Source organism: Meriones unguiculatus, chromosome 8 (assembly GCF_030254825.1).
Source record: "Meriones unguiculatus strain TT.TT164.6M chromosome 8, Bangor_MerUng_6.1, whole genome shotgun sequence".
Lineage (NCBI taxonomy): Eukaryota > Metazoa > Chordata > Mammalia > Rodentia > Muridae > Meriones > Meriones unguiculatus.
Genome location: NC_083356.1, coordinates 122,766,963 through 122,792,467, shown reverse-complemented (window position 1 = coordinate 122,792,467; position 25,505 = coordinate 122,766,963). Strand labels below are relative to the sequence as shown.

Genomic DNA, 25,505 nt, shown 5'->3' with positions numbered 1-25,505 from the left:
CAACTTGTCAACCCTCCAGAAGTCATTAGAATGCCACTGGCTCTGCCAGCCTTGCTTCCTGTTAGGGCTTTCTCTGCACCCTAGAAACCCCCATGTGGGAGGCCCACATTGCCTCCTGGGCTTTGGCTCTCTTAAGACATTTGCAGATTTGCAGACTCTTGCAAAGAGTGGCCAAATACTTAAAAAAAAAATCCCTGAAGCACAGCATATTGACAGCTCTTCCAGAGAGAGGCAACATTTGAAGATAAAGTCAACATAAATATCTTTCTTTGAAGTTCCTATAACAAACTTGGGACTAACTGCAACAGCCTCAGTGAATCTGAATGAACTAAGTTCCAGATGAAGATTAAAGATGAATTACTAAACCACTGCGCTCGAAAAACCTTCTGGACAGCACAGCCAACCCTTCCATCTGCTTGTGAAGTGGCAGATCTGTAGGGAGGTGAGACTTCAGTTAGCCAGAATTCACTGGCTACAGGAAGAATACTGCTTGCCCAGGACTGGAGCCTGTCTTCACCACTGAACAAGAACAGTCATGGATTTCCTTGTCCAAGCCTAGCAACTATCACCATAATCTACACAGCTACATGTATGCGGTTATAGTGGTGTGTGTTATTAAATTTTTATTTTTATATTAATTAGTTTACTCACTTTGTATCCCAGCTGTAGTCCCCTTCTTCTTCCCCTCCCAATCTCACCCTCCCTCCCTTATCTCCTCCTATGCCCCTCCCTAAGTCCACTGATGGGGGGGGTCCTCCTCTCCTTCCATCTGACCCTAGCTTATCCAGTCTCATCAGAACTGGCTGCATTGTCCTCCTCTGTGGCCTGGCAAGGCTGCTCCTCCCTCAGGGGGAGGTGATCAAAGAGCCAGCCACTGAGTTCATGTCAGAGACAGTCCCTGTTCCCCTTACTAGGGAACCCACTTGGATACTGAGCTGCCATGGGCTACATCAGTGCAGGAGTCCTAGCTTATATCCATGAATGGTCCTTGGTTGGAGCATCAGTCTCAGAAAAGACCCCTGTGCCCAGATATTTTGGTTCTGTTACTATCCAGAGGACAGGAGCTCCACAAGGATAGCAACAGAACCAAGAATGTTCTTAGAAGCATCTGAAAAAAATGTTTCATCCATGGTTCTGTTCTCCATGCTGTGACATTTCGAACACAAAGGACAATAAAACACAACCCTTTTCTCATGCCATTTCAGCTTCAGATGAGGTATGCACATCCTTCCAAGGGTCTGGCTAAAATCTGAAATCTGGATCATCTCCATAACAGTCACCATTCAAAAAGTGCACTGAGTGGTGGGAGAAGAAGCAAGAAAGTGACAGAGCAACCATGCACAGCTCAAGTGAATTCTCACCAAGGCCCAAGGAAGACACAGAGGCACGGAAGACGTCTGATAAAATACACATTTATTAGAAATTTTCAGCAGCATAATTTCCAGTTGCTTTTTTTTCTAATCAAAGTAATTATAAACAGTACTCAAAATATGAGCAACGAAATATTTTGAGAACTCGAGCATAAAATAATCAGTAGTACATTTCATTCATTCATTCTCCCACCCTTCCATTCACTCCTGTGCAATATTAGCACAGAGAACCAGGGCTGCTACTCACTATAGAAAATGGATATTCATGCCATGGTTCCTGTCATAGAGAATACACCAACCGCTCAGAAGAGCTGGGATGTACAGTACCTCCGGACGCAAAATGTACAGATTTAGGCAAAGACCTGAAAAAGGCTCAGTAAGAATGTTTTCCCTTTCTATTTGTTGTCAACTGAGGAAATAAATAGGCAATATAATAATATTTTGCACACAGGGGCAAAAAAAAAAATAAAATAAAACTCAGCTGAGGCTTCACTTAACTTGTATCTGTTTGGCACCCTGCTTTTTGGAGACATGGGTTTGGTGTTAGTAAGTCAGCTCCAGAATTCCAGCCACTAAGATAGGTGACACCTGAGATGCCAGCCAAGGGCGTAAGTTGATTTAAGGTCCGTCAAGCAAAAGAGCTCATTCAAATAAGATACAAACTCATTGTGGGACGGGACATGGCAGTACAACTGTTGACTTGGCAACTAGGGGCACAGAACATTCAGAACGCAGCTGGGGTCAGAAGACAGGCATGCAGAAGGGCCCCACTGAATTGTTTTGCTGTACCTTCCGTGTCGTCTGACGAATCTACAGTCTACAAAGCCAACGCTAGCCCCAATCAGTACACTTACTCATCAAGTCGACATGTAATGTTGAACAGTGATTACTAATTAGGTGCTGAGGAGTGAAAATGAGCCCACAAATAAAGCTAGGATGCCTGTCCTAGATTGTTTGAAAGAAAATCTGAGTGGTATCTCTCCTTTAGATGTCTCCACGGCCTTACTTAATAAGCCAACTCCTTTCCTCACCAGATCATTTATTCTTCAGCTCACCAACCCATCCAACAGGCACTTTCATCAGCAAATGCAGAGATGTGATAATCCTTCCCAAATTTACAGAAGTACAGTATATTCACAGCATCACCTCCAGACAACATCAGTGCAAGATATACACAGTACCTCGTGATAATTGTGTAAAAATATGAAATGGCATGAGTAAAAAAAAAAGAAAAGAAAAGACACACAACACACTTTCGACTATAGGCAAACAGAGAAAAATATATTTTTTATAAAGTATTGAATGTTAACTCTTTTTTTCATTTGTCTGTAAAAAATACATGTGCAAAAGTGAGTGTCAAAATCATTCCCTAGAGAGCTGGCCTGGCTATACATCAGAATCTTCTTTAACAAGATTTGCAGTGTCTTTAAAGGTATCTTCTGTGGCCGTGTAGCCTGGAGTCGTATTTCTTTTTGAAGTTTTAGCAGGGAGGGAAGGAGACGGAGGGGGGGCTGCGGCCACACCTTCCTTTTGCTCATTGTCCATCTACAACCACAACAAGACATGAGTCAGAAATGCTTCCCAGCATGACCAGAAACAGTTCTCTATGAGGAGTAACCTTTGTCAGCGTGCCCAGGGTAATCTCAGTGTGTGCCCAGTCTAGCCAAACAGTGAGTGTCTGAACAGGGATTAAAAGTTACCTCGGCATAGATTGGATTTTCAAAGTTCGTGGTCTGTTTGGGTTTTCGTTTGAAGATGCTCCATTTTGAACCCTAAATAAAAAGGGGAGATGGAAGGCTTTCAGTAATCAAATTTTCTGTTTTGTTTCCTCTGTAGGTGTCTTTTCCTAGGTTTTTAAATTCTTATGGAAAACAAATTAACTTGGGATGTGGCTTAAGTAGTATATTGTTCAATTCCTCTTTTGGTTCCTGAACAGTAACTAACCCTCTCTAAGGTGTCTTTATGTAACAATTTCAAAATTCTTCCTCAACGCGAATTGTACACCTCGAGAATCTGGACCCAGGTCATCGAGAAGATTTCCCAGGCAGCTAGTCAAGTACAGAGTACGTAAGACACTGAAACACACAGAGGTTTCTGGAGTAGACTAGAAGCTCAAGAAAAAACCAAATTGCATCTCTTATTTCCAAAACTATGCAGCCACTCTCACTTCATCACCATCATCACCACCACCAACTGACATTTCCTGAGTGCTGGCTGCGTATCAGGAATTGCTTTAAGAGTTTTTAGGAGGTTTACATCTCAGCAATCCTTTGAGGCAGGTTTTTCTGTTTCCCCTGTTTGACACATACTGAGTCACAGCAGGACAAATAAGCTAAGCAGTGGTAGACAAGCAGAGAGGCCTACGGTCCTAAAGAACCCAGAGAAACCCCAGTCACACACAACACTAGGTTGGCCCGGGCCTGCTGAGAAGATGGTTGTGGTACTGGCCACCTCTTAGACAGGCTCTCCCCACCTCCACAGGCAGCTCAAGCAACGCACGTGTTTTACAGGCAGAACCAATAGCATAGGGCCGTTCACTCAACCCACACATCCGCTCTGTGTGTCTTTAAACAAGGGAGGATGTGACAGTCAGAGCCCAGAAATGTGGGCCTGAGTGGAGAAAGCTAATATTCCGAACAGTCACTTGGGAGATCTCATGTGCGTCCATGCAACTTGTAGGAAATGAGGGGATTCCGCAATGGGGTCTGATTCTGAGCCTTTTCAGCATCTTTGCTAAGAGAGCGGAACCTGTGAGACCCCTTGGTGTGTCACATCCTCTGTGAACTAAGCAAGCGCCTGTTGAGCGTCCAGAGGTCAGAACTCCGGGATCTCTGGACAGATGGTAGTAAACTGAGCTTAGAGGGCCTCAGCGTGCACTGTCTTTACAAGGCAAGTGCAAGTGGGCTGCGCGGATGGTGATGTGGGGCCGTGCTGCCATTGGCAAAGGTTGGCGCTCATTCCCTGTAATCGCCCCAGATCCGTTCTGTTTCTGGGGCCTGGGGTGCAGGAGAAGGCACAGCTTCTTGCCACGTTACCTCCACTTACAGGCCGAACTAATCCTGACTAAAAAAGATCGCTGGGACTTGGAATGGGCTGGAAAGGAAATGTTAAGAATCAAAAAATAAACCCAGCCCTGCCTTGGAGTACAGCCAGGCCTAGGGACTGAACCTCTGACATTCAAGTATTCTGGTGGCTGTGGAAAACAAATCTTCAATGTCCACTTTTAAACGTAGCTTAAAGAGAAAAAAAGTTCCTTGGGAGGGGCACCGCTAAGGACTACAGTTCTGAGCTAAAAATGAGTGTCTAGAATCAAGCACGCTGATCTGGGGTAGCGGCATGCGTGTGCATTAAAGTTAGTAGCACACCATCCATTTAATACACTCCAACTATCTGATGAAATGCAAAAGAATAACATATACGGGGAAAATAAAGCACCACGCAGTGTTTTTGCCTCCTGCACTAGATAGTTTGCCCGGCACACCAAAGGCAGTAACGCTTGTGGCGTGATTGGGGTGGACAATCAGGCCCCGCTAGACGCAAAGAACGAGGTAAAGTAGTGCCCCCTGGTGGCCGATATTGGTAATAGTAGTAACGCCCTAAGAGCAGCTTGGAAACAATGCCTTCTCCAAGGGAAGGATCTTTCACGCATTCATCACTATGCATGCGGTGTCCAATCTAACGTCCCTTTTCTGAAAACAAACTAGAGCCAGAATTCTGTGTTCCGCTCTTTGTATACAGGGTCTTCTGTAGACTAATATCAGCCTAGAAATTTCTAAGCTCTTTGCAAATTGCTTTTCTGGGGTACACTATCATTACCTGACTTTCATCAGCTCTGGGGGAGGCTGGCTTTGGCTCTGGAGCTATCTCAGAAGGATCCACGGGACTTCCATAGTTCTGGTTTTCCACATTTTCTGATACAGTCACCTGTGAACATACTGACAGGCCCTGTGCAGTTTTGAAAGTTTTATTAATAAGTAAACAGATATTGGATTCTGCTCCCCACCTCATTTTCCACAGACTTGGCCAGGTACTTTTTTTTTTTTTTTTTAATCAGATAAGTGACACTGGCAGCTATAAACTAAATACCACTCCCCCTTCCCTCAAATAAGAGCAGCAAGCACTAAGTCACCTGAAATGTCAACCCCGGCAGGCCAAGTACGTCCCTCACTGCCGTGTTCTCATTTAACATAATTCCTGCTGCGCTGCTTAGAATCCCCATTCCCACTGTTGACTGTGACTTAGGAGAAAAGGTGTCCCGGTCGCTTACTGGCAACCAAGCATTAAGTAACAGCATTAACAGTCACACAAACACAGTGAACGGATTCCTCTTTGAATATTGAGAATAAAATGAGGATGGCCAGCTGTGGTAGGGTAAGCCATCAATCCCAGCAGAAGCAGGCAAATCTCTGCGGGTCTGAGGCCAGCCAGGGCTCCAGGGAGAGACTGTGTCTCAAAAGATAAATAGAAAATAAATAAAAGAATAAAATGGGTAAACTGGGGACTGCCTTAAAGAAGATGAATTTTTTTAAAACAATAAGCAAATGGGGTTAATAATACATTTCTATTTTTGTAAAATCTGCATAATTCCAGGACTATTCCCGTAAACCCCTATCACGCTAACTATATATATATCACAGGGAAGACAATTTGCTCCTTTTCTTATATTTTACAGTCACCATTTTGTTTCCTTTTAAACCTAGATTGTATTTGTATACACAGCCTCATTTTATTTCATGTGAAAACACCAGACGAGATGTCATCTCTATTCCATAATGCATCATCAAGGAGCAGGCAAAATCCTTTCAAGAGTCAAATATTTTTGCTCCTAAGAAAGCTATTTTTGAAAGAAACATTTCTAACACCTCATATTAAAATACACCATATGCTGAATCCAAGAGGAATCTGGTCCCTAGCAAACACTGTAGCTGCATAGATCAGGAAGGTACAGGTCAAAGGCTGACGGGTCTGGAGGTGGCACTGGGCCATTAGCCCAGACTAATGGGAAGCACTTTCCCAGACTAACGGGAAGCACTGTGTCTAAACACCTGTCTCTCCTCCCAGCTTCTCTTAAAGGTACAGAGTAATAAGCCTTCTATGCAAACCTTAATTTCAGATTTCTGTCCTTTTCAGAACAGTCACCCCTCTCCTTAGCCCCCAGTGACCCTTATCTCCCACTTACCCATTTCTGACACAACCCCCTATTTCTGTCATAGGGCCCGTATTCCCTGGATCTCTAATACACTCATACCCTTTGCTCTGGCTCAGAATGACTGAGAACAGTGAGTGTCCCCAGCATGGCCACTAAGCCTCACATCTCTACCACGACCCAGGGCTCTGGCTATTTGCTGGGCTGTATCCTGGGCAGGTTTGTGACTGTGGATGGCGGAGCTGAGATGCAGGCCACTTGTGCTTCCTCCCCTAGGAGGGCAGGCTAGCAGCCTCGTGGGACATTCTGCAACACAGAAAGTTCAACCACTGAAAGCCTTATCATGTGGCATCTCACCTGAGCTGCCGGGGTCACTTTAGAAGTACTGTCCTTGGCTGCGTACATGGGGTTTTCAAAGATCACAGGCTGCTTGCCCACCTCCATGACGAAGTGCTCGTTCTGGGTGGAGAGGAGAGAGAGAGAGAGAGAGAGAGAAAGAGAGAGGTCACGCCCACTGATTGGCTTCAGACAGAAAGGTGTCTCCCTCATACCTAGATGTACACCAGACACTTTCATAGTGCCACCCAAAACAGGAAGTCTTAGAGAAGGTAGGGGACAGAAAATGCTTCTAAGTGACAGATCATTATTTCAACTAATGAAAATGAACTCAGCCACCTGTTGCAGAAAGCACAAATGCTCCTCCTAAAGCTGGATTTTTTAAGGCACTTGGCTCACTTGGACTGTGACATTGGGTTAGAAGGTGGGTAGCAGAAGGAAATCAAGGAAAAGAAGGTGACATGAAGAACACTCTTCTTTCAGGAGGAGGAGGGGGTAGGAGGCCGGAGGTGGAGCCTAAACCCTGGAAGTGGGTGTCCAATGACAGAAAGCCCCCCCCCGGGCCAAGGCTGTGCTAGACTCATCTCGGGAGTGTGCTGCCTGGTTCTCACACAAGGCGGGCACAACTCTATTCTACACATGGGGCCAGAAAGAGTGAGAAAAGATTAGCTCCCTGCCTATCAGCGAATACTTAGAAGACGGTAGAGAGCCAGTTTCCATCAACTCCGTGGCCTACAGAGCACAGACGTGTTCGTTTAGTATCCCTCAAGATTAGTTTTATTCTTCATACGATGAGTTTCTCCCATCAATCGGTGTAAATGAAAACCTTCAAATAATCCCACGGAAGCCCCACTCACCATTGCCATGGATCTGTCAATAACTGTCTCGGGGCCAAAAGGAGACACACCAATGTCCATGTTAACATCAGCCCCCGATCTGAAAGTCACCCCATTTCCATTTTCAGAGGGTTTGGCCAGGCTGCTTAAGCTGGAATGAAGCAAAGCAATGTGTTGTGTTGTGGTTATTATTATTATTTTTTTAATTTTGTAATGACCACTTTCCTTCCATCTTACTGAATCTCCAGCGTACTATTCTCCCCCCAGTGCACATGTCAAATACAATAGCAAGGTCCCTCATCTAACTGAACACAGGAAAGCACCTTCCCAAACAGAAGACGGAACAAGAAATAGTAGTCACTAGCAGAAAGCCAAGCCAACACACAGCCAGCTCTGCTCTAGCCTGCCCTACATGATAAAATACAGTCTGTTACACGAGCTTCAGGAGGAAACGCCATGAAGAAGTTGTGATTGACAGCAACTGCTTTCAGTCCTCACAACTGGGGGACATGGTGGCTCATCCTTGTGGTCCTATAGCAAGGTGGAGGCCAACCTGAGCTTCACGGAAAGAAAAATTCTGCCTCATAAAACAAACAGATACTACCTGAGTTCACAGAAATAAGTGAACTATTGTTCTTTTAAAATATTAATTGAACACGTGGTCATGTTCAAACAAGTTTGTTACAAGCCTCCCAGTGGCACTGACCTTGGCAGCTTAGGCAGGGTGGGTAAAAGGGAGCCAGTTTTCCTGTAGTGGAAAAATCCAACGAGGACCAGAGCTCCAATGATGATGACCATCAGGAAAGTCAAGAGCACAGCCATTGCTGCACAGAGAGAAGAAGAAAGAGGGTCAGCATCAGGACCATGGCAAGGAAGGGCTGAAGGGTCTAGAGCCGCTGGCTCTTCTAAGACTGGGTTAAAAGGAAGATGGAGGGCTGGGGCTGCTGCAGGTCATAATCCCGTTACTTACTCGTCCCCGGAGGGATGCCTCTCGAGAGCCCAACCTCACAGTATTCTCCGTTGTAGCCACTAGAACACCTGGAAGCAAAAGAAGACTCAGTCGCCTTCTGAGGCTAGATACTGCGGGCACCGAGGCAGGGAGAGTTCTGGTCCAGCGAGGATGTAAGCAGTGCAGCCTACACCACAGCTGCTTACTCTGCCAGGCTAAGAGCACACTGATGCCAGAAGTTCACTAGTGGTGGAGGAGCACCCTAGCGGTCTCATGAGTTTTCTCTGCGTTTCTTCTTTAGAGAGGGCGTACAGACACTATGAGTTCCACACTCCAACAGCTTTCAAGAAAGACACAGTTGATCTTGCCCCGCAATCTAAGTTTCCAGCAGGCTTCTTCACTCCAGACTATGGCTAGTCTGCTTGTTATAACCCTTGTATTAAAGCATCTCCTCTGTAAGTTACTCTCCCATATCTGGAAGCCATCTTGCCAGGTGAGATGGGAGGTGGTGTGGGGAGACATTCTGTGGTCTACACAGCACAGACCATGTTCTTTTAGTATCCCTCAAGAGCCCTTCTCTCGCTCCTCGCTCTTCTTCACCGAGCCCGTGGCATTCCCAAGAGTCGTTAGAAAGGCAGTGTCCCCGGGAATGCACCTAGGCACCTGAGCCAGATCTTCAGGCGAGGCTTAGGCCAGTTATGGTTTGGGAGGTCCCACCTCACCTCCAGCAGCAGACCACCCCCCAGAAACGAAAAGCTGGTGAGGTGTGAAAATGGTAAATTGGGCACACTTCTTGGACTTGTCTTCCCAGCTATATTAGGAGCTCAGCTTCCCTACACGAGTCAAGGCCTGGAGCTGGGACCTCCAGAGTCAGACTTACTTGCATTTGGGGAGGTCATTCTCATCAAAATAGCAAGTTCCTCCGTGCATGCACCTGCATGGGGGGGGCATGGTGATGGGAAGTTCGCTGGCTGCAGAAAGGAAAAGCCATGCATGCGTTAGTCAGCCACGAGGCAGCAGAGCACAGCATCATGCAAAACCTTCCCGGGACTGAGGTGGGGGATGGGGAGGGTCAGGCCAGCTGACAAGTCTCCCTGCCAGGCTATCTAACCTGTCCCCTAAGGGCGAGTGAACTTCCTAAACAGTGCTAGGATCTTGGGGAATGATATACAGTTGTAGCACTTTCACCCTGTAAACAGGAGGAGATGCTAAATCCAGAGCATATACTATGTCACCTGAAATCCCCTGAGTTCTCTTCTGGGAACCATGAAAACCAAGAGTTTAATCTAGACACAGCTTTGAAACTGCAACACAAGACTCCGGAGCATCAGCATACGATAAGGCAAGAGTCAGACACACAGACACAGACAGACAGACAGACACACATGCGCCCGAGGGACAGCTAATGAGATGGGACTCCACCTCTGGCTACTGCTCCTGGCTCAGCCATAGTGTGCTCCCTGGATAAGCCTTTATCATGTGTGCATTTTGTTTGAGGAGTCTGTCTACTCTCTGGGCCCTGTAGGTCTCTAGTCAGTGTTCTCTTCATCAGTCAGAGAGAGTGGCCAAGCCAACCAGGCCGGCCCTGTGCCTCTCACCACCCTATTCCACTTTTCCCCATTATACTTTAGCCACCTGCTCTGTTGTTAGTTTTCATAGGTTCCTTGGTTTCTTGGCCTACTAGCAAGTAAGCTCAATGCAAGAAGAGATTCGTCTGCTTAACTCTCATCTAGTATCACTTTCAATCATACCTAATACAAGGGTGGACATTTAACAAAGACCACTGAACTAACTGATAAGTTAATTAACAATATCCACATCAAAGCCCTGTATACCGCATACTGTCATCTTTAATGAGCTTACTTCGGATACAGTTCTTTTAAGTGAGAATCCTACAAGGTGCTTGTGTTTGCCTGCATGTCTGTCTGTGTGCCACGTGGATGTAGGATCCTCCGAAGCCAGAAGTTGTCGGATCCCCTGGAACTGGAGTCACTGTGTGGGACCTGAGAACAAGCAGCCAGTTCCCTGAACCACTAAGCCAGCTCTCCAGCCTCAAAAGGTCAGAATTTTGTCAACCATTCCTCCAGAAGCTCTGGGATGAGTACATGGGGTAGAAGAAGGGAGGAAAAGAAGAGCAGAGCAGTATTTCCACCCTGGGCACTCTCTCCCCATGAGGTGAATCCTTGCTTGGTTGCTTCCCCAGTATTCAGAAACTGTCGGGGTAAACTACTGGGTGACTTTCTTATTGTTTACTAAACAGGATGTTAGTTAGGGACAGTAGTTATACCCATGCCTTAGAAGCTATTTAGGAGAATTACTGGAGAAAAGAAAAAAAAAAAAAGGTCTTTCAGAGAAGAGGTTGATCATAGCACTGCGAGAGAACCAAATCACCTCACCCTTATTCTGGACTTCAATTTTCAGCAACATGGCCAGCTTTCAAAATACAGCCCTTTGACAGTTAAAATTCTAAAATGGGCAGGTGAGAAGAAAAAAAAAAAAAAAACCCAGGAGGGTCCTCAAGCCCCTTCCTGCTCTATGCAAGCTCCTCCCTCGTCAGGAAATGGTTCTCCACCTTGAGTGAATTCTGGGTAAGGGGAAGGTAGGGAGGAGGAAGAGCCTTAGAGAAAACCCATTCTTCAAAATGTCTTGATAACATAAATGGCAATATGACTGGCCCCCCGAATCTCACCCGGCTCTTCTCATGTTTCCCTCATCCCTTTTTCTAGCTACTCCCAACAAAGGTCACAATATATAGGATCTTGAGAGTTACTGAAGGATGCGAGGCTTCCCGGACTTAGCCTCCTCACCTGCATCACACTGAACGGTGCTGCCAGTTAAGAAGCTGGAGCCCTGGGGGCAGGCACAGCTGTATCCTCCTGGCCTCAGCAGGCAGAGGTGGCTGCAGACCTGCTTGCAAGGGTTGGGCACTGAGAAATGGAGGAGAACAGAGTTAGGGCCTGACAGGAGACCGAGCACCCGAATCAAAGTGTGCCTACTTGCTGGTGTGGCTCTGCCCGGCATTGGCAAAGCCCAGGCAGCATCCAGTACCTCCAGGCCACATGCTCTCTGGAAACCCACATCCATCCACACTATCGTCTGTGCAACCCCACCAAAGTGTCCCAGCCATCTGATTCCGGTACTCTTCAGTCTCTGTTACCGCCACTATTCTCTGCCCTTGGAATGTGCGAATCTGCTTGGTTCACACGTAAGCTTTGTTGGCATTCAGGCATTTCTAGTAGTAGAGACCCAGCAACTGCTTCGGTCATGATCTGCAGCTGTCAGGACCTGAGCCACCTGTCACCCCAGCTCTCTCCCCCTCTCTGAATTTGCCACCTCTCTGCCCACCCACCCTCCAGCCCTCCTGGTTTTCTCGAAGCCTCTGTTCTTTCTCCATATCTCCACTCCTCTCCCCTCCCCCAATAAACCTCTTTTACGACAGATCTGTAGCATCTCAAGGGCCACCCCTTGCCTTGGGCTGCCAAAGGCAGTTCCCCCTTGCTGCACTATATTTCATAACAATCTTATCATCAGTTGGTGCTAAGCAATTTTAAATAGCTCAAAAGACCAATGGATCCCAAGTCTGGTCATTGCCCAAATCTGGGTAGGTCATTACATGCCGAGACAGGATCTAGAACACAGGTAACCTAGGAAGCAGGAATGAATGACATGGAAATAACATTTTACCCAGGGTTCACAAGATTAAGTATCTGTTTTTGCCATTTTAAGAATGGACACAATTACTGACATTCATGTCAACTTAGATTCTGTGGCCTAAAAGACTATCTCCCTAATGCCAAACAAAGACTGAAACATTTTTTTTTCTCTTCATGATTTATATAATTTCATTCGGCCTACAATGTTCTTATTCTACATTCAAGGTGTTCAAAGCGCCCACCCATATCCACTCCCCCATCATGGCCACTGTCATCCACTAACACTACCGCCATCGTTTCAAAGAGGGTGTCAGGTTCACAGGAGCATCTCACCCCGAGGTGGCTTCTTACCTGACTTATTGTATCTCAGTTGATGAAAGATGCGAACTTGAGTGAGCCATGGGTTCACCACCAGCACTTTCTCCTTGTTCTCTTTCCCAAACTTATTTTGTCTCCACACTTCTCCCTTTTCCTTAGCCACCCAGTAGAGCTGGTCTTCAAAGATGTCCAGACTGAACGGCTTCATTGCTGCGAGGCAACAGTGGAGAAACAAAACAGTGGTGATGAGACCCAACACGCACCACTACCGTGTCTGTTGTTGTTTGGCTCAAAGTAATAGCTGGCCTGTTTGGGTAGACCTTCTAAAAGTGCTATCCTGGATCAGTTTAAATGGTCTGACTTTAAAGTTGCTGACTTCGTTCCACGTTTTAAAACAATGTGCTGAAATAAGACCCTCCCTATCTCCCTCTTTGAATGTAAGACCGGACCAGATGGTTAGGATAAATGTGGTATACGCTGGATTGTTAGAGTTCTGTTTTAGATTTCTGGATAATGAAACAAAATACTCCCTTCCTTCTACGTGTTTGTGGTTGAACATAAGAACAGGCTGGCACACGGAAAATGGAAGTCTACAAGCAGTTAGATGTATCAGTAAGAACATGCATGACTTAACAAATGGAAGATACAGTCTCAGAGGGGCCGAACAGAAATCTCAGCTCTTTCATTGTCTGAATCTTAAAATACAAAAAGGATTATTGTTGTGAATTAGTCTGAATTTAATATAGCAGCTGGGCATTGATGGGAACAAATCTGAGGAATTACATAAACCATATCAGAAGGCACACTGAAAATACATTAGACAATTATTAATATATAAATTCTAACTCATTCCTAACCTTCATTTATGATGAGCCTCCTGTCAGTCCCATCATATTTTATGGTTTCAATAACATCTTCTTTGGAGTCACTCCAATAGATCCGGTCATCATTCAGATAATCTATGGAAAGACCGTTTGGCCAGCCAAGGTCCTCAGAAACCAGAACACTGCGATGTTCCCCGGTCATCCAGGCAGACTCGATTTTAGGCTGCCTTCCCTGGTCAGTCCAGAACATAAGCCTGTAACAGGAAATTTCCTGGTTGAAGCATCTCATCCAGTGGTGCTTCCCTGGTACTGTGGCACAGGAAACATCACCAATGGTGCAAACAACAATTCGCCTGAGTGTGAGAAGTACTCTTTCTATAAGGACGCCTCTTTACTTCCAACGTATGTTAAACAGAAGAAGCATAGTTTGATGCTAAGATCAAGTACACATTAGGAATCAGATCTTCACAGGGAATCATATTTTAAGCATCACTGCTGAGTGTCTAAGGGCCATGATTTCACATATGTAAGAGAGCAGAATGAAAGAATGGCAACTCATAGTGTTTCAAAAACAAACACTGACCAAGTAGAAAAAGCACTTGGGTCTACTCAAGATAAGGATGAATTTAGAAATCACTACACAAAAGCTAAATACCCCTACCTCAATGTCAAAATCAAGAGGAAAAGACCACATTAGTTCTCACAGTGGGGTCAACTACCAATTGCAGTATAAATATAAATGAGCAATGTATATGTATGAACATGCCTTTTATGTATTTTTCATACTTTGGAGATAATTTTTTAAAGATTTATTTATTTATTATGTATATAATATTCTGCCTGCATGTAATGCCTACAGGTCAGAAGAGGGCATCAGATCCCATTATAGATGATTGTGAGCCACCATGTGGTTGATGAGAATTGAACTCAGGACCTCTCTCTGGAAGAGCAACCATTGAGCCATCTCTCCAGCCCTGGATTCATGTAAACATATGGATTCTCATGTATATCCCAAAGTGGAATTTCTCCATTAGAGACTACATTTTGACTAGAGCACCCTTTCAAATACCTACCCTAGCTTAGGATTCACAACAATGGCAGCTGGCTGATCCAGCTCGGTGGTAATGAGCCACTTTCGGTACCTTCCATCAAGTGTCGCCAACTCAATCCGTTGGTTCTTGGCATCTGACCAGTAAATATGCCTGAATGTAGAGGGACATAGTTAAACAATAGAAAAGGCTGGAGCAATCATTTAAAAAGAAATGTGATTATAAGAAAATTTAGTTTGTAAGTTCTGGCCAGAGCACCAAAAACTCAGATGTCTCTAAAATACACAAATGCTCTATCTACACTTGCAATGAATACAGCAGGGGGAACGGCCTCATACCTCAAGTTTTTTTTGAGTCACATGTTTCCCCAGGCATATTAAGGCAGGTGGTATAGAGGAATGTTAATTCAGAACATGGCTGTTCTAGCAAGAGCGTACATCTAAGAGATCACCTTCTAGGTATGTGTGATCCAGCTGGAATACAAACATGCCTTAAATCCAGGAGTCAGAGACAAGCAGATCTCAGTTCAAGGCCAGCCTACTATAGAGCAGGTTTCAGGTCCAGGCTTAGGTCCAGGAGTGGTGGTACATGCCCTTAACCCCAAACACTGAAGATAAAGATAGTTTGAGAAGGAAACATCCATGTTTGAAAGTGATGTCTAACTGAGTGGGAGAAACAGTGACAGAAACAGTCAGAGAAAGACTTGACAGAATAGAATATGCTCAACAGTCATGAGAAGAGAGAGGAAAGGGAAGCTTCTTGAGGGGCAATGAAAGAAAGAGAGGAGGCACTGAGACAGTAATAGAGAGACGAATTGCAGAGAGAGAGAGAACTTAGGTGAAGACTGAATGAGCCAGAATGAGGAAGAACCAGATTAGAGCAGATTGCTGGATTTAGTTTGAGGCCAAACATAGCAATTCAGGAGCTAAGAGAAAAGCAAGACTGAATACGTGAGCTGGGAAAGGAGTTTGAGCCAGAACAAGCTGAGTTGAACCAGTCAGCCCAGAGCTCAGTAAGAACAAGAAAAGATGAGCTTATTCATCAGTAAATCTCAGAGGCTAAAAACATTCTAGGCCTAGGTTAGATTATATGGAGGTTAGAAGCTTCTAGGACTAGGCCTAGGCTAGCAGAAAGAGGCAGTTAGCTTCCAGAGTGACAACTGAAAAGTTTCTTTCACAATGTGGCTTTCCCCTTGAGTCTCTTCCTCCTTGGCAAAGAACCCAGCAGCAATCAAGAAGAAATGGGCATTAGCCCCAAAGGTAAGAGGAAATAGTAATTCAAAATAAAAACTCAGGGAGGCGAGGCTTTCCCTCTTTCCATGTCTAAGGCCGCAAACTCATGCTCTACCAAGCAGAAAGAACTCCTGCAGTTTCTTAGTTCCTTCATCCGTTAAGGTTCAGAAAGAGGTAAAGCTTCAGAAGAAGGGAAAGCTACCAACGCCTTGCAGAGGTGAGTTAACATCTAGGTTTCTGTAGTGATTCTCTAAGGCCCTGCTTCTCCACACAACATGCTGAGGTTGAGTCTCCTGTGGGCCTGCAAGTACACTGGGGACCCAGCTAACTTCTTCAGAGAAGCGCGAGTCTTCCATGACAGAACTGTTAGAGTCAAAAGACTCTCCGTTCTCCAGGTGGGTAGGAAGCCACTGAGGTCTCCCACTCTTACTTCATTTTCAAGGTCAAGACACTCTCTCACCAATGTCTAGCCAGTGAGTAACACTTGCATACCAGGCTGCATATCAGGCATATGTGTGAGCAAGATTCTACAGAGGGTTCTAAGCTAGAGCCAGGACACTATAGACAGTCTAACAGAAGAAAACAGGGATAAAAAGTTGGATAGACTTTCCAGTTGGTACCAACTAGCTTGGATACAAAAACAAACAAACAAACAAAAAACAACAACCAAAAAACTGTAAGTTGTTCTTTTTCCCAAGTAAATACCAGAGAGAGAGATGTTTAATCTCAAGTGATACAATTAGAGAACAACATTGACATACTTAGGCCTACTTAGTCTTGGGACACAGAACTCTTCTATCTAGCATGGAATCTTGACCTGGGTGCTTTCCCAAACCCTTTTGTGGCACACACTGAATACAGAAAGGGACAATGTTTATTTTGCACACAAAGGCAAGCAAGGGTGATTGCTTTGGCCAGAGCAGGCCTGGGCATGGTTGAACGGTGCTAGCAGCTGAGTTCACCAATATAATGCACGCAGCGTGGTGAAGCAGCACTCCTTCATGAAAATGAAATTGGCAAAAGAGGTGACTGACTCATTTACCTTCCAACCCAGTCCACTGCTAATCCATCCGGCTGCATTATGTATTTCAGGCCCAGGTCAACTTCACGTATGGGATTATTGCTACCAGATTCAAAGTCGGGAATGTAGGCACGCTTGATAGCACCAAATTCAGAGCCCTGTCCCAGCACAGTGTAATACACAACACCTACAGAGGAATGCACAGTAAGAATGGGTCTTGGGTTTAATAGAATCATTACTCATCTTACATCAAACCTCAATACACAGAATACTTGAACTAGAAAGGCTCAACTTAGTGATATTTTCTTAATCATCTCTACCAGAGGATAATTATTTAAGACAGCTTAGCTAAGAGTCTAGTTTCCAAAATAGAATATATAGAGAAATTAAAATCATACTCATTGTGGTCATTAAAAAGGTCACATGGGTGAAAAGTCCTCGTCTCTGATATATAAAAGTTATTCTGCACCTGACCTTAACCAAAAGGCTGAGAAGTTGTTCAGTGGGTACTTATCTAACATACAAAGATTGTGGCTCTTCTCCCCTCCAAGACTGGGTCCTGCTAGGTAGTAGTTCGGAGGCTTTTAACTTGTAATTCTCTTGCCCACACACACTGAGCACTGAGACTAAACTGATCACACAAATATTAAGACTGAACTTTAGACATATTGGGCACACATCTGTTTCCTAATCAGATATCATCCTTGAAATAAACTTATACCTGAGAAAAAATATTGCATAGTATAAATGTGAAAATACTGTAATAAATTACATATTAGCATCATTGTTAGTAGGTCATAAACATTTCACACATGTGTTGACACATTCACCCTTCAGAAAACCTCTCAGGTAGATAAAAACAAGATGATTACTAACACTTTACAGTTGGAAAATAAGATCTAAAGAATTTTAACAATTGCTTGACATCATAAATCTAGAAAATGGGGAAAAAGGATAGAAGATGAATGTGTAGGCACAGAAGACCATGCTCAATGATAGGCATTGTTCACTTTTTCCATCACTCAACTAAGATCCTTTAGTGTCCACCACATGTACTGTCTGTGGTGGACCTCAGGTCAGGAGCTGGGAACATGGAGATGAATTAGGTTCAACTCCAAGGGCACACAATTAGAAGGCAGAAAAAAAGTCATGTGAATGACTGGCTGTAAAAGGTAATGCAGCACGTTTCTAGAAGCACGTATAAAATGCTATTGCCTCATGGTGGGCATCTGTGGGACTCTGCCAGGGTGTCACAGAGGCGACACTGGTGCTTAGAAATTTGCCACAATTCTATGGTAGAAAGGAAGGGTAGCTGTGTGGGCAGATACAAGGAGATGTGAGGAGAAGTTTCAGTGGGAAGTCAGGAAAAGCCAGCAGGGACCCAAGTCTACAAGGAAAACCCAGGGACCTGCTGGATGGGAGAATCCACCCAGGCAACAAAAATCTGCTCAGCACAAAAAGGAAAGTTCCAAAACTTCACCATCCAAAACTCAAGAAAAGCCACGCAACGAGCACTGTGCGAGTTTTATACTCACTGAGGCCCAGGCCCTCGGGATCCCAGTCATAGTCAATAGTCTGGATATGCTCCTCCTCTTCCAGATACTCTGAGAACTTCTCAGAGGAGACATTGTACTTCCGGATTCGGACATTCTCAGGCAGGAGCAACAGCGGAGGGCTTCCTGTAAGCAAATAAAAGGCTGCTCTGTCTGTCCAGATTCCACTTGAATGTATAAGAGGTAAAGAAGGTACTAAATGAACTGCAGGAATTTCCCTTTGGGGCACAGAAGAGAGAAACAGAGAGAGACAGAGACAAAGAAGGAGGGAGGAGTTTGTTTTAGCATTTTCTGACCATCAAAGCTGAATACCCTGCAAGTCAAATCCATGGCTGTGAACATTGGTTCTGGTTTTTTTTAATTAATTAATTCATATATTTACTTATTTATTTGTCCTTAGTGGCAGTTTAGACAAGATTGAGATCACTACAAAGAGGGCCTATTTTTTTTCCTCATCCACTGACAAGAATGTAGACATCAAGTCTCACAGAAGAAACACACATTTTTACAGCCTTCGCTGAAAGCCTCCTAAGGAGCTATCAGCCCTCACTCTTGACTGACAGGTTTTGTGATTGCCTTAACAGATAATCACCTCCACAGCCCAATTTAACTGCTAGCTAATGAAAAGCAAGCCAGCTTGTTCTTGAATTTTTAGGGTTTTTTTTTAACCTAAAGTAGATCTTTTGATGGTGACTCATCCCAAAACACTTCCCTAGAATTTTAAAATTTTGATTTACTCACAAAATGTCAATCAAATGTAATTTAAGTGACTTTTAAAAGTTCATTTTCTTATTTCATCAGCCTTGACATTATGTTTTATATGAATATTCTAATTTATTTCAGCTACCCCCTTAGTTGAAAGATTTAAACGTTCTTAAATTTCCTGCTTAACTGCAGGACCAGCTGCTCAGATGCCTTCACTCTAGTTTCTACTCACTCTCAAACTGTTTGGAGGATAAAATACTTAGGTATGCTAGTCAAGCATGGACCTTAAACACTCGACCTATACTATGCATTGGACAGACCTTTTTGCACTCTGACATACTGTTCTCTCAGTAAGTTTCTTAAACCGATTTCAAATCCTAATTAAAGCCATATACCCCTTTACTAGGAAATGTTGGTTTACAGCAGATCTGAGATTTGCAACATTGTGCTTCTAATTTAAATTCTCTCTCTTTCTCTCTCTCTCTCTCATTTCCATCTAGTATCTACACTGCTTTTTATTTAGCTGGATTCTTAGATCTAGGCATTAGCCTAAAATGCAAAGCTAATGATTGATGTCCTGAAGGTACCAGCTTTTCCATCTCTGAAATTATGAAATTATTTCCATCTCTGAACCAGCAGTTCATAACAATTACATAGAAGTACTTCTGGATTTGCCCCAGTTATATGCATTTTGGCTCACCTTGCATTACATGGGTTCAAGCCTTGGGTCCCACTGGGCTGGGAGCTAAGGCCTCATCAATTTTTTATATCCTGCTATAAGCTATGTATGTCTGCTTATGTTTCCTAACATCTATCCCCTTTCAGAAGTCTTATCCAGGTACAGAAGGAGCTAAATTTGGATAATAACTAATATCTGGCTTTTAATTTTACACATTTGCTAGGTGGTTATAGCTACAGTTTTAAGCTGGCAGAGGAAAAGAAGAGTAGGCATTAAAGAAGTAGCTGAGGCTACAAAAAGTGGAAGATCATTTCCTGGTATATCATACTCTTCAGTATTTATGTCCCCAGAGGTGACTTATTCCAAATATGAACCCAACGTACCATCAGCTGCACAGCGTTCTCCGTAATGGGAACTCATAGACTTGAAGCCATCAGCACAGAAACATTCATAACTTCCTTTGCTGTTTCGACATCTCTGGGGGCAGATGCCAAACTGCTCACATTCATTGATGTCTGCAGGCAAAATAAAAACCAAGCGTGGAACACATAGTTTCACCCGTTTGGAATTAGAATTCACAAGCAGTGCGGACTAAGCAGAGCGCACATGAACACATTAGCAATGAGACCTAAATATGCTGAAGAGGTGTTCTGCAATAAAAAGAAAACGTTAGTGGACAATTACTGAACCTAAAAGCCCCCGTGCTGGTCAACAATGGACAGAGGGTTGCTAAAAACATCTGGTTGATTTTTGGCATTACTTCCCAGATAGGACGGAACAACCGATTTGCTGTAGTAACTGAAAGGATTCTTTAAACCATCTCTGAGGGGCTGGGGCTATAGCTTTGTGGTAGATTGTCCCTAGGTTCAGGCCTGAGTACTGCCAAAATATTTAGTAGAGCATGGCATATAAATTAGACAGTAATAAACATGATAAAAGGTACCTAAAATCACAGTCATCTCTGGTGGCCTTGACAAGCTACATCCTGAGCCCAAGCCACAGGACTCAGTTATGCCTTGCCTAATAAATATGTGGGTTTTGGCATTGTGGTTTCCGGTGGTTTTATTTCACAGACTGGTATAATAAGCAACCATTACCACCAAGACCTTCATTATTTGACCTTGTGTACCTGAGCGACAGCACCAGGAGGTCAACCCATCAAGGAAATGACACAGCGGTTTAATAAAAAGGCAATAGGTGGAGAACCTTAAAAAAAAAAAAAAAAAGGAATGTTCTCTAAATAACAACGGAAGGAAAAAATATTCTACCTTGACAGGAATTTTTATCCAAAGTACTAGGTTTGAACCCAGGTCTGCAAGAGCAGATAAATCCTCCATCGCTTAACTGGGTACAGTTCTGTTCACATAGGTTCTCAGCGCATGTTCTGTTCTCTCCCAGATCTGAAAACAAAATCTCAGCGTTATACATGAAGGGAACAAGCCACAAACACACAGACACATAACCAACACCGCACCCTCAGGTGCCCTTTTTCCAGAAGCCCTAAAATTATCTGGATGATATGTACACAAACGTCCTTGTGCAACGGTCCTTGAGGCCATTTCCCAACACAGATAGCAGCACCAGGCTCAAACTCAGAGTGTCCAACTCCAGACTCAGACTATGAACCTGGGGATCCACAGTTCCCACTGTATGTTCTTCCTCATTATCTTACATTAGTAGGTAGATAGATGGTAGGTGGATCACTCACACACACATACACACATACACTTGCGCACACGCACAGGCAAACACTGATACAGGTTAGAACAAAATTACAGTTATAAGACTCTATTCTCCCCAAGTATTAACCAGTTAATTGAAAGGGTGTTCATCAAGACATAGTAAGGCGCTCAGTCTTATTACACACTTTATACACACAAAATGCGTATAATAAAGACTGAATCTGAGCTTTCAACAACTACACATTTCTGAATACGTTGGTTCAGGTTTCTTTTTCTATTTTTTTTTTTTTTGCGACAGTGTTTGTGTCTGTCTAGGAATGTGTCTAGTTCATATATAGAGCTTTAGAATAGTATACATAATAGACATTTGTATGTATCTTAAACTACTTTAACAATATCCCTGCTTGGCTGCCATTGTAGCTTAGTGATAGAGAATGTTCCTAGTGTGCACAAGGCCCTGGGCTCCATTACCAGCAACACAGAAAATAATCAATAAAGATAACATCTTCATATCTTTTTACTCAGTTACTCTGTTAATGAATTTCCCCTGGGAAGGGATAAAAATATGCACTAAGATTTGTGTTTAAGGATTATAACACCGATAGGTTAAAACTTTTGAATATAATTATATATATTATATTTTCAGCAATAAGGAAGATATACTGTATTGTCTTAAATCTCTAGGTTGCCACTGACACACCATTAATGATATAGAAAATAATAACCTGTACTATGACATGTTATAATTTCTAAGATGCACTTCATTTTGAGACACATTAAAATACAAAGAGGAGCATATATCTCAGAAGTGATGAGTTTTGATTATTTACATTATGGGTTGTTATTAATATTCAAGGCTTTAGATGATACTTTGCTATGGGAAGTATCTAAAAATAAGTGGAGGAGAGATTGTAACATTGTTTAAAATATTTTATTAAATGTAGATATTAATGTACAAAAAAGAGTAAGCCTTTCTTGGTTATGAGATTCAGATAATTTCTTTTCTTCTGATGTTGGGGAGTGAACCTTGAGCCTTTGCACTTGCAAAACATGATTGCAACTCTACAACAAAAACACTGAGCTATAGCCCAGCCTCTACTTACTAATAAATCCCTAGATTTTATAGCTTTGAAATAAAGCAAAAGATGGCCAATTGTTTGTGTTGTGTCCAGCTAAATGGCTATTCTGTTTTCCTAATTTTCTAGGGTCTAGATTCTCCAGGATAGATCCACAACTTGGATTTTGTCCAACTACTTCTTTGTTCATCCTTGCCTGGCAATCTTGTCCCTGTCAATCTCTGAAAGCCACCTGGCTTTCATTCTCATCATTCTTCTCAGCTTGCTTCTTTCATCTACTCCCAGACTTGGGTCTTGAAGAGAAACTGAAAAGCTGAGGCTAGAAGAGGGAGTGCTGAGTGGTGTTTGTCTCGGGAGTCAAGCCTCATTTACCTTTCCAATGAAATGTGTTTTAGCCACCACAGGCTTCTAAGTATTTCAGCTAAAGAAACTGTGGAATCTCCTGGTTCAAATCAAAGTAGACTTCTTAGAAGACAGTCATGCTAGACTCCTGTCTGCAAGCATAGCAGATTGTCATTAAGAGTGTCGAGGGTTGGTTCGCTCCCATGGGGTGGGGTCTCAAGTTGGGCCAGGCATTGCTTGGACATTCCTTCAATCTCGGCTTCATCTTCATCCCTACACTTCTTGTAGACAAGACAAATTTGGGGTCGAAGGTTTTATGGGTGGGTTAGTGTCCCTGTCCCTTCACGGGGAGTCCCCCTGGCTACAGGAGGCGGTGACTTCAGGCTAGGAGTCTCAGCTAGGGTCATCCCCAGAGGTTCCCAGGAGCCTCATCCAGCAGCTGATGGAAACAGACGCAAAGACCCACAACCATGCACGAGCTATGTAGAAGAATGGAAGGGAACGATTGATGGAACCAGAGGGTCAGGGACACTACAGGAAAACCTAAAGAGTGAACTAGCCTGGGCCCATGGGGGCTCACAGAGACTGAACGACCAGCTAAAGAGCATGCATGGGCTGAACCTAGGCCCCCTACACATGTGTAACAGATGTGTAGTTTGGTCACCGTATGGGTCCCCTAACAATGGGAGTAGAGGCTCTCTGTTGCCTCACTTTGGACCTCTTTCCCCTCGCTGGGCTGCCTTGTCTGGCCTCAGTGAGAGCGGATGTGCTTAGCCCTGCTGTGACTTGGTGTGCCCAAGTGTGATGGTGCCCATGAGGGGCTTCCCCTTCTCTGAAAAGAGGGGAAGGAGGGAAGGAAGGAGGGGACGTGAGGGTGGGACTGGGAGGACAGGAGGGTGGGAGGGAAATTCGATCAGGCTGTAAAGTGATTACATAAATAAGTAAACAGGGGCAGAGGGAAGTAGTCTATTTTTTTCCTCCCTAACCACATCACAGGATCTCTTTTGGCATAATGAAGGTATTCATTTACATATTTAGGATAGACTAACACCATTGTGTTTTAAGAATAGAAGAATCAATAACTATATATTCCTAAATAAACCTTTCCAGGTTTTCTAGTTCTTGTTGAGATTGTTTCAGGGTTTCAGTATGCCCAGGAATGGGCATGCTCATAGTAATTCTCTCATCTCTCTAATGCCAGTCTCTCTACAAGGAACTGTCCTCATAACTGTGTCACTGGACTTGGTGATCCTCTCTCAGTCCATCTGTAATTAAGAGGTCCAGAATGCAGAAAGATCTCCCTTTATTGCATCATGTTCCTCAAAGTAAGCGACCTCAACAGGAGCAGAACTGTCACAGCATTTGGAATGGAAGGTGTTCATATAACATCTAGCCATCACCTTGATCCATGGAACAGTGGTACTGGGGCTGGGCCTTCAGCTGAGTGCCAGAGCAGTTGCCTAGCAACGAGCTTCTACAAACATAAGCATATGGATCTCTGTTTACAGTCTCTCTAGTTTCCAGTTTATAAAAATATCACAGAAATAGCAAGTCACTACATTTACAATCACAGAAATTTTATCTGCTGCGTGACATCGGCTTATTTCCTTTGTAATTGAATGAGGTTAGGGAAATGTCCAAGGCTTCCCCTGTCTACATTTTGGTTTTGGGTGCTCTGAATACACCCACACTCGGGTGACATGTGTGCTAAGCCATGACTCTGTGTTTCAAAGCGTCATGATATGCACATCCTAAGTTTTTAAAAATCGTACCTTGACTAAAACAATTCTACGGAATGTGAAGGAGGGAAGCGATGAGGAAATAGTGAGGGAACAATAGGAAAGAAGACAAAAGAGAAGATAAAACTAAAAGGTAATAGACCTGAAGGACCCGAGAACTGCCATTATAAATAATTCTGTACCTAGTGGCACATGCCTTTAATCCCAGCACTTAGGGAGTGGCACAGTAGGTTCAAAGACACTCTGGTCTACATAGGGCACCCAGGGCTACATAGTGAGGCCCTATTTTAGAATAAAGCCCAAAGAAGGAAGGAAGGAAGGAAGGAAGGAAGGAAGGAAGGAAGGAAGGAAGGAAGGAAGGAAGGAAGGAAGGAAGGAAGGAAGGGAGAGAGAGAGAAAAAGAAAGAAAGAAAGAAAGAAAGAAAGAAAGAAAGAAAGAAAGAAAGAAAGAAAGAAAGGAAGGAAGGAAGGAAGGAAGGAAGGAAGGAAGGAAGGAAGGAGAAAGAAAGAAGAAAAGAAAGGAAGGAAGGAAGGAGAAAGAAAGAAGAAAAGGAAGGAAGGAAGGAAGGAAGGAAGGAAGGAAGGAAGGAAGGAAGGAAGAGAAAGAAGGGAGGGAGGGAGAGAGAGAAAGAGAAAGAAAGAAAGAAAGAAAGAAAGAAAGAAAGAAAGAAAGAAAGAAAGAAAGAGAAAGAAAGACAGAAAAGGGGGGGTGGAAAGAACCCTATATCAGTGTCAAATGAATATCCATATTTGAATTCTGTATTACATCTACTCATCTAAAAAAGAAGTTGTTAAAAAAAAAAAGTACTGTCCTAAACACAGGCACAGGCAACGAGAGGAAGCCACGGCTAGCCCAAGTCAAACTTGGAAATTTGCTAGCTCCTGAAGCTGTTTACATATTAGTGTCAAGCCCAAATCTGCCACCTGGCTTCTCAAATTCTAGAACAATTTACTCAAGTCACTTCATTTCTGTCAAGCATTCCGAATCCCTCTGA

At 43.7% G+C, this 25,505-nt stretch overlaps 1 protein-coding gene across 1 annotated transcript in view; it reads right to left on the bottom strand.

The window, feature by feature from the left end:
- Positions 1-1,396: 1,396 nt before the first annotated feature.
- Lrp2 (LDL receptor related protein 2) overlaps positions 1,397-25,505 on the bottom strand; it is a 155,762-nt gene continuing 131,653 nt past the window's right edge. Inside the window, exons 64-79 of the mRNA XM_021635601.2 lie at positions 20,940-21,071; positions 20,055-20,186; positions 18,270-18,413; positions 16,756-16,921; positions 14,506-14,634; positions 13,466-13,686; positions 12,642-12,818; positions 11,445-11,564; positions 9,518-9,608; positions 8,659-8,726; positions 8,395-8,512; positions 7,710-7,839; positions 6,874-6,975; positions 5,187-5,315; positions 3,071-3,142; positions 1,397-2,915 (exon numbers count right to left, since the gene is read on the bottom strand). Of these exons, the coding sequence (XP_021491276.1) occupies positions 2,757-2,915; positions 3,071-3,142; positions 5,187-5,315; positions 6,874-6,975; positions 7,710-7,839; positions 8,395-8,512; positions 8,659-8,726; positions 9,518-9,608; positions 11,445-11,564; positions 12,642-12,818; positions 13,466-13,686; positions 14,506-14,634; positions 16,756-16,921; positions 18,270-18,413; positions 20,055-20,186; positions 20,940-21,071 (2,090 nt within the window). The 3' untranslated portion in view covers positions 1,397-2,756. The remainder of the gene's footprint in view (positions 2,916-3,070; positions 3,143-5,186; positions 5,316-6,873; positions 6,976-7,709; positions 7,840-8,394; positions 8,513-8,658; positions 8,727-9,517; positions 9,609-11,444; positions 11,565-12,641; positions 12,819-13,465; positions 13,687-14,505; positions 14,635-16,755; positions 16,922-18,269; positions 18,414-20,054; positions 20,187-20,939; positions 21,072-25,505) is intronic.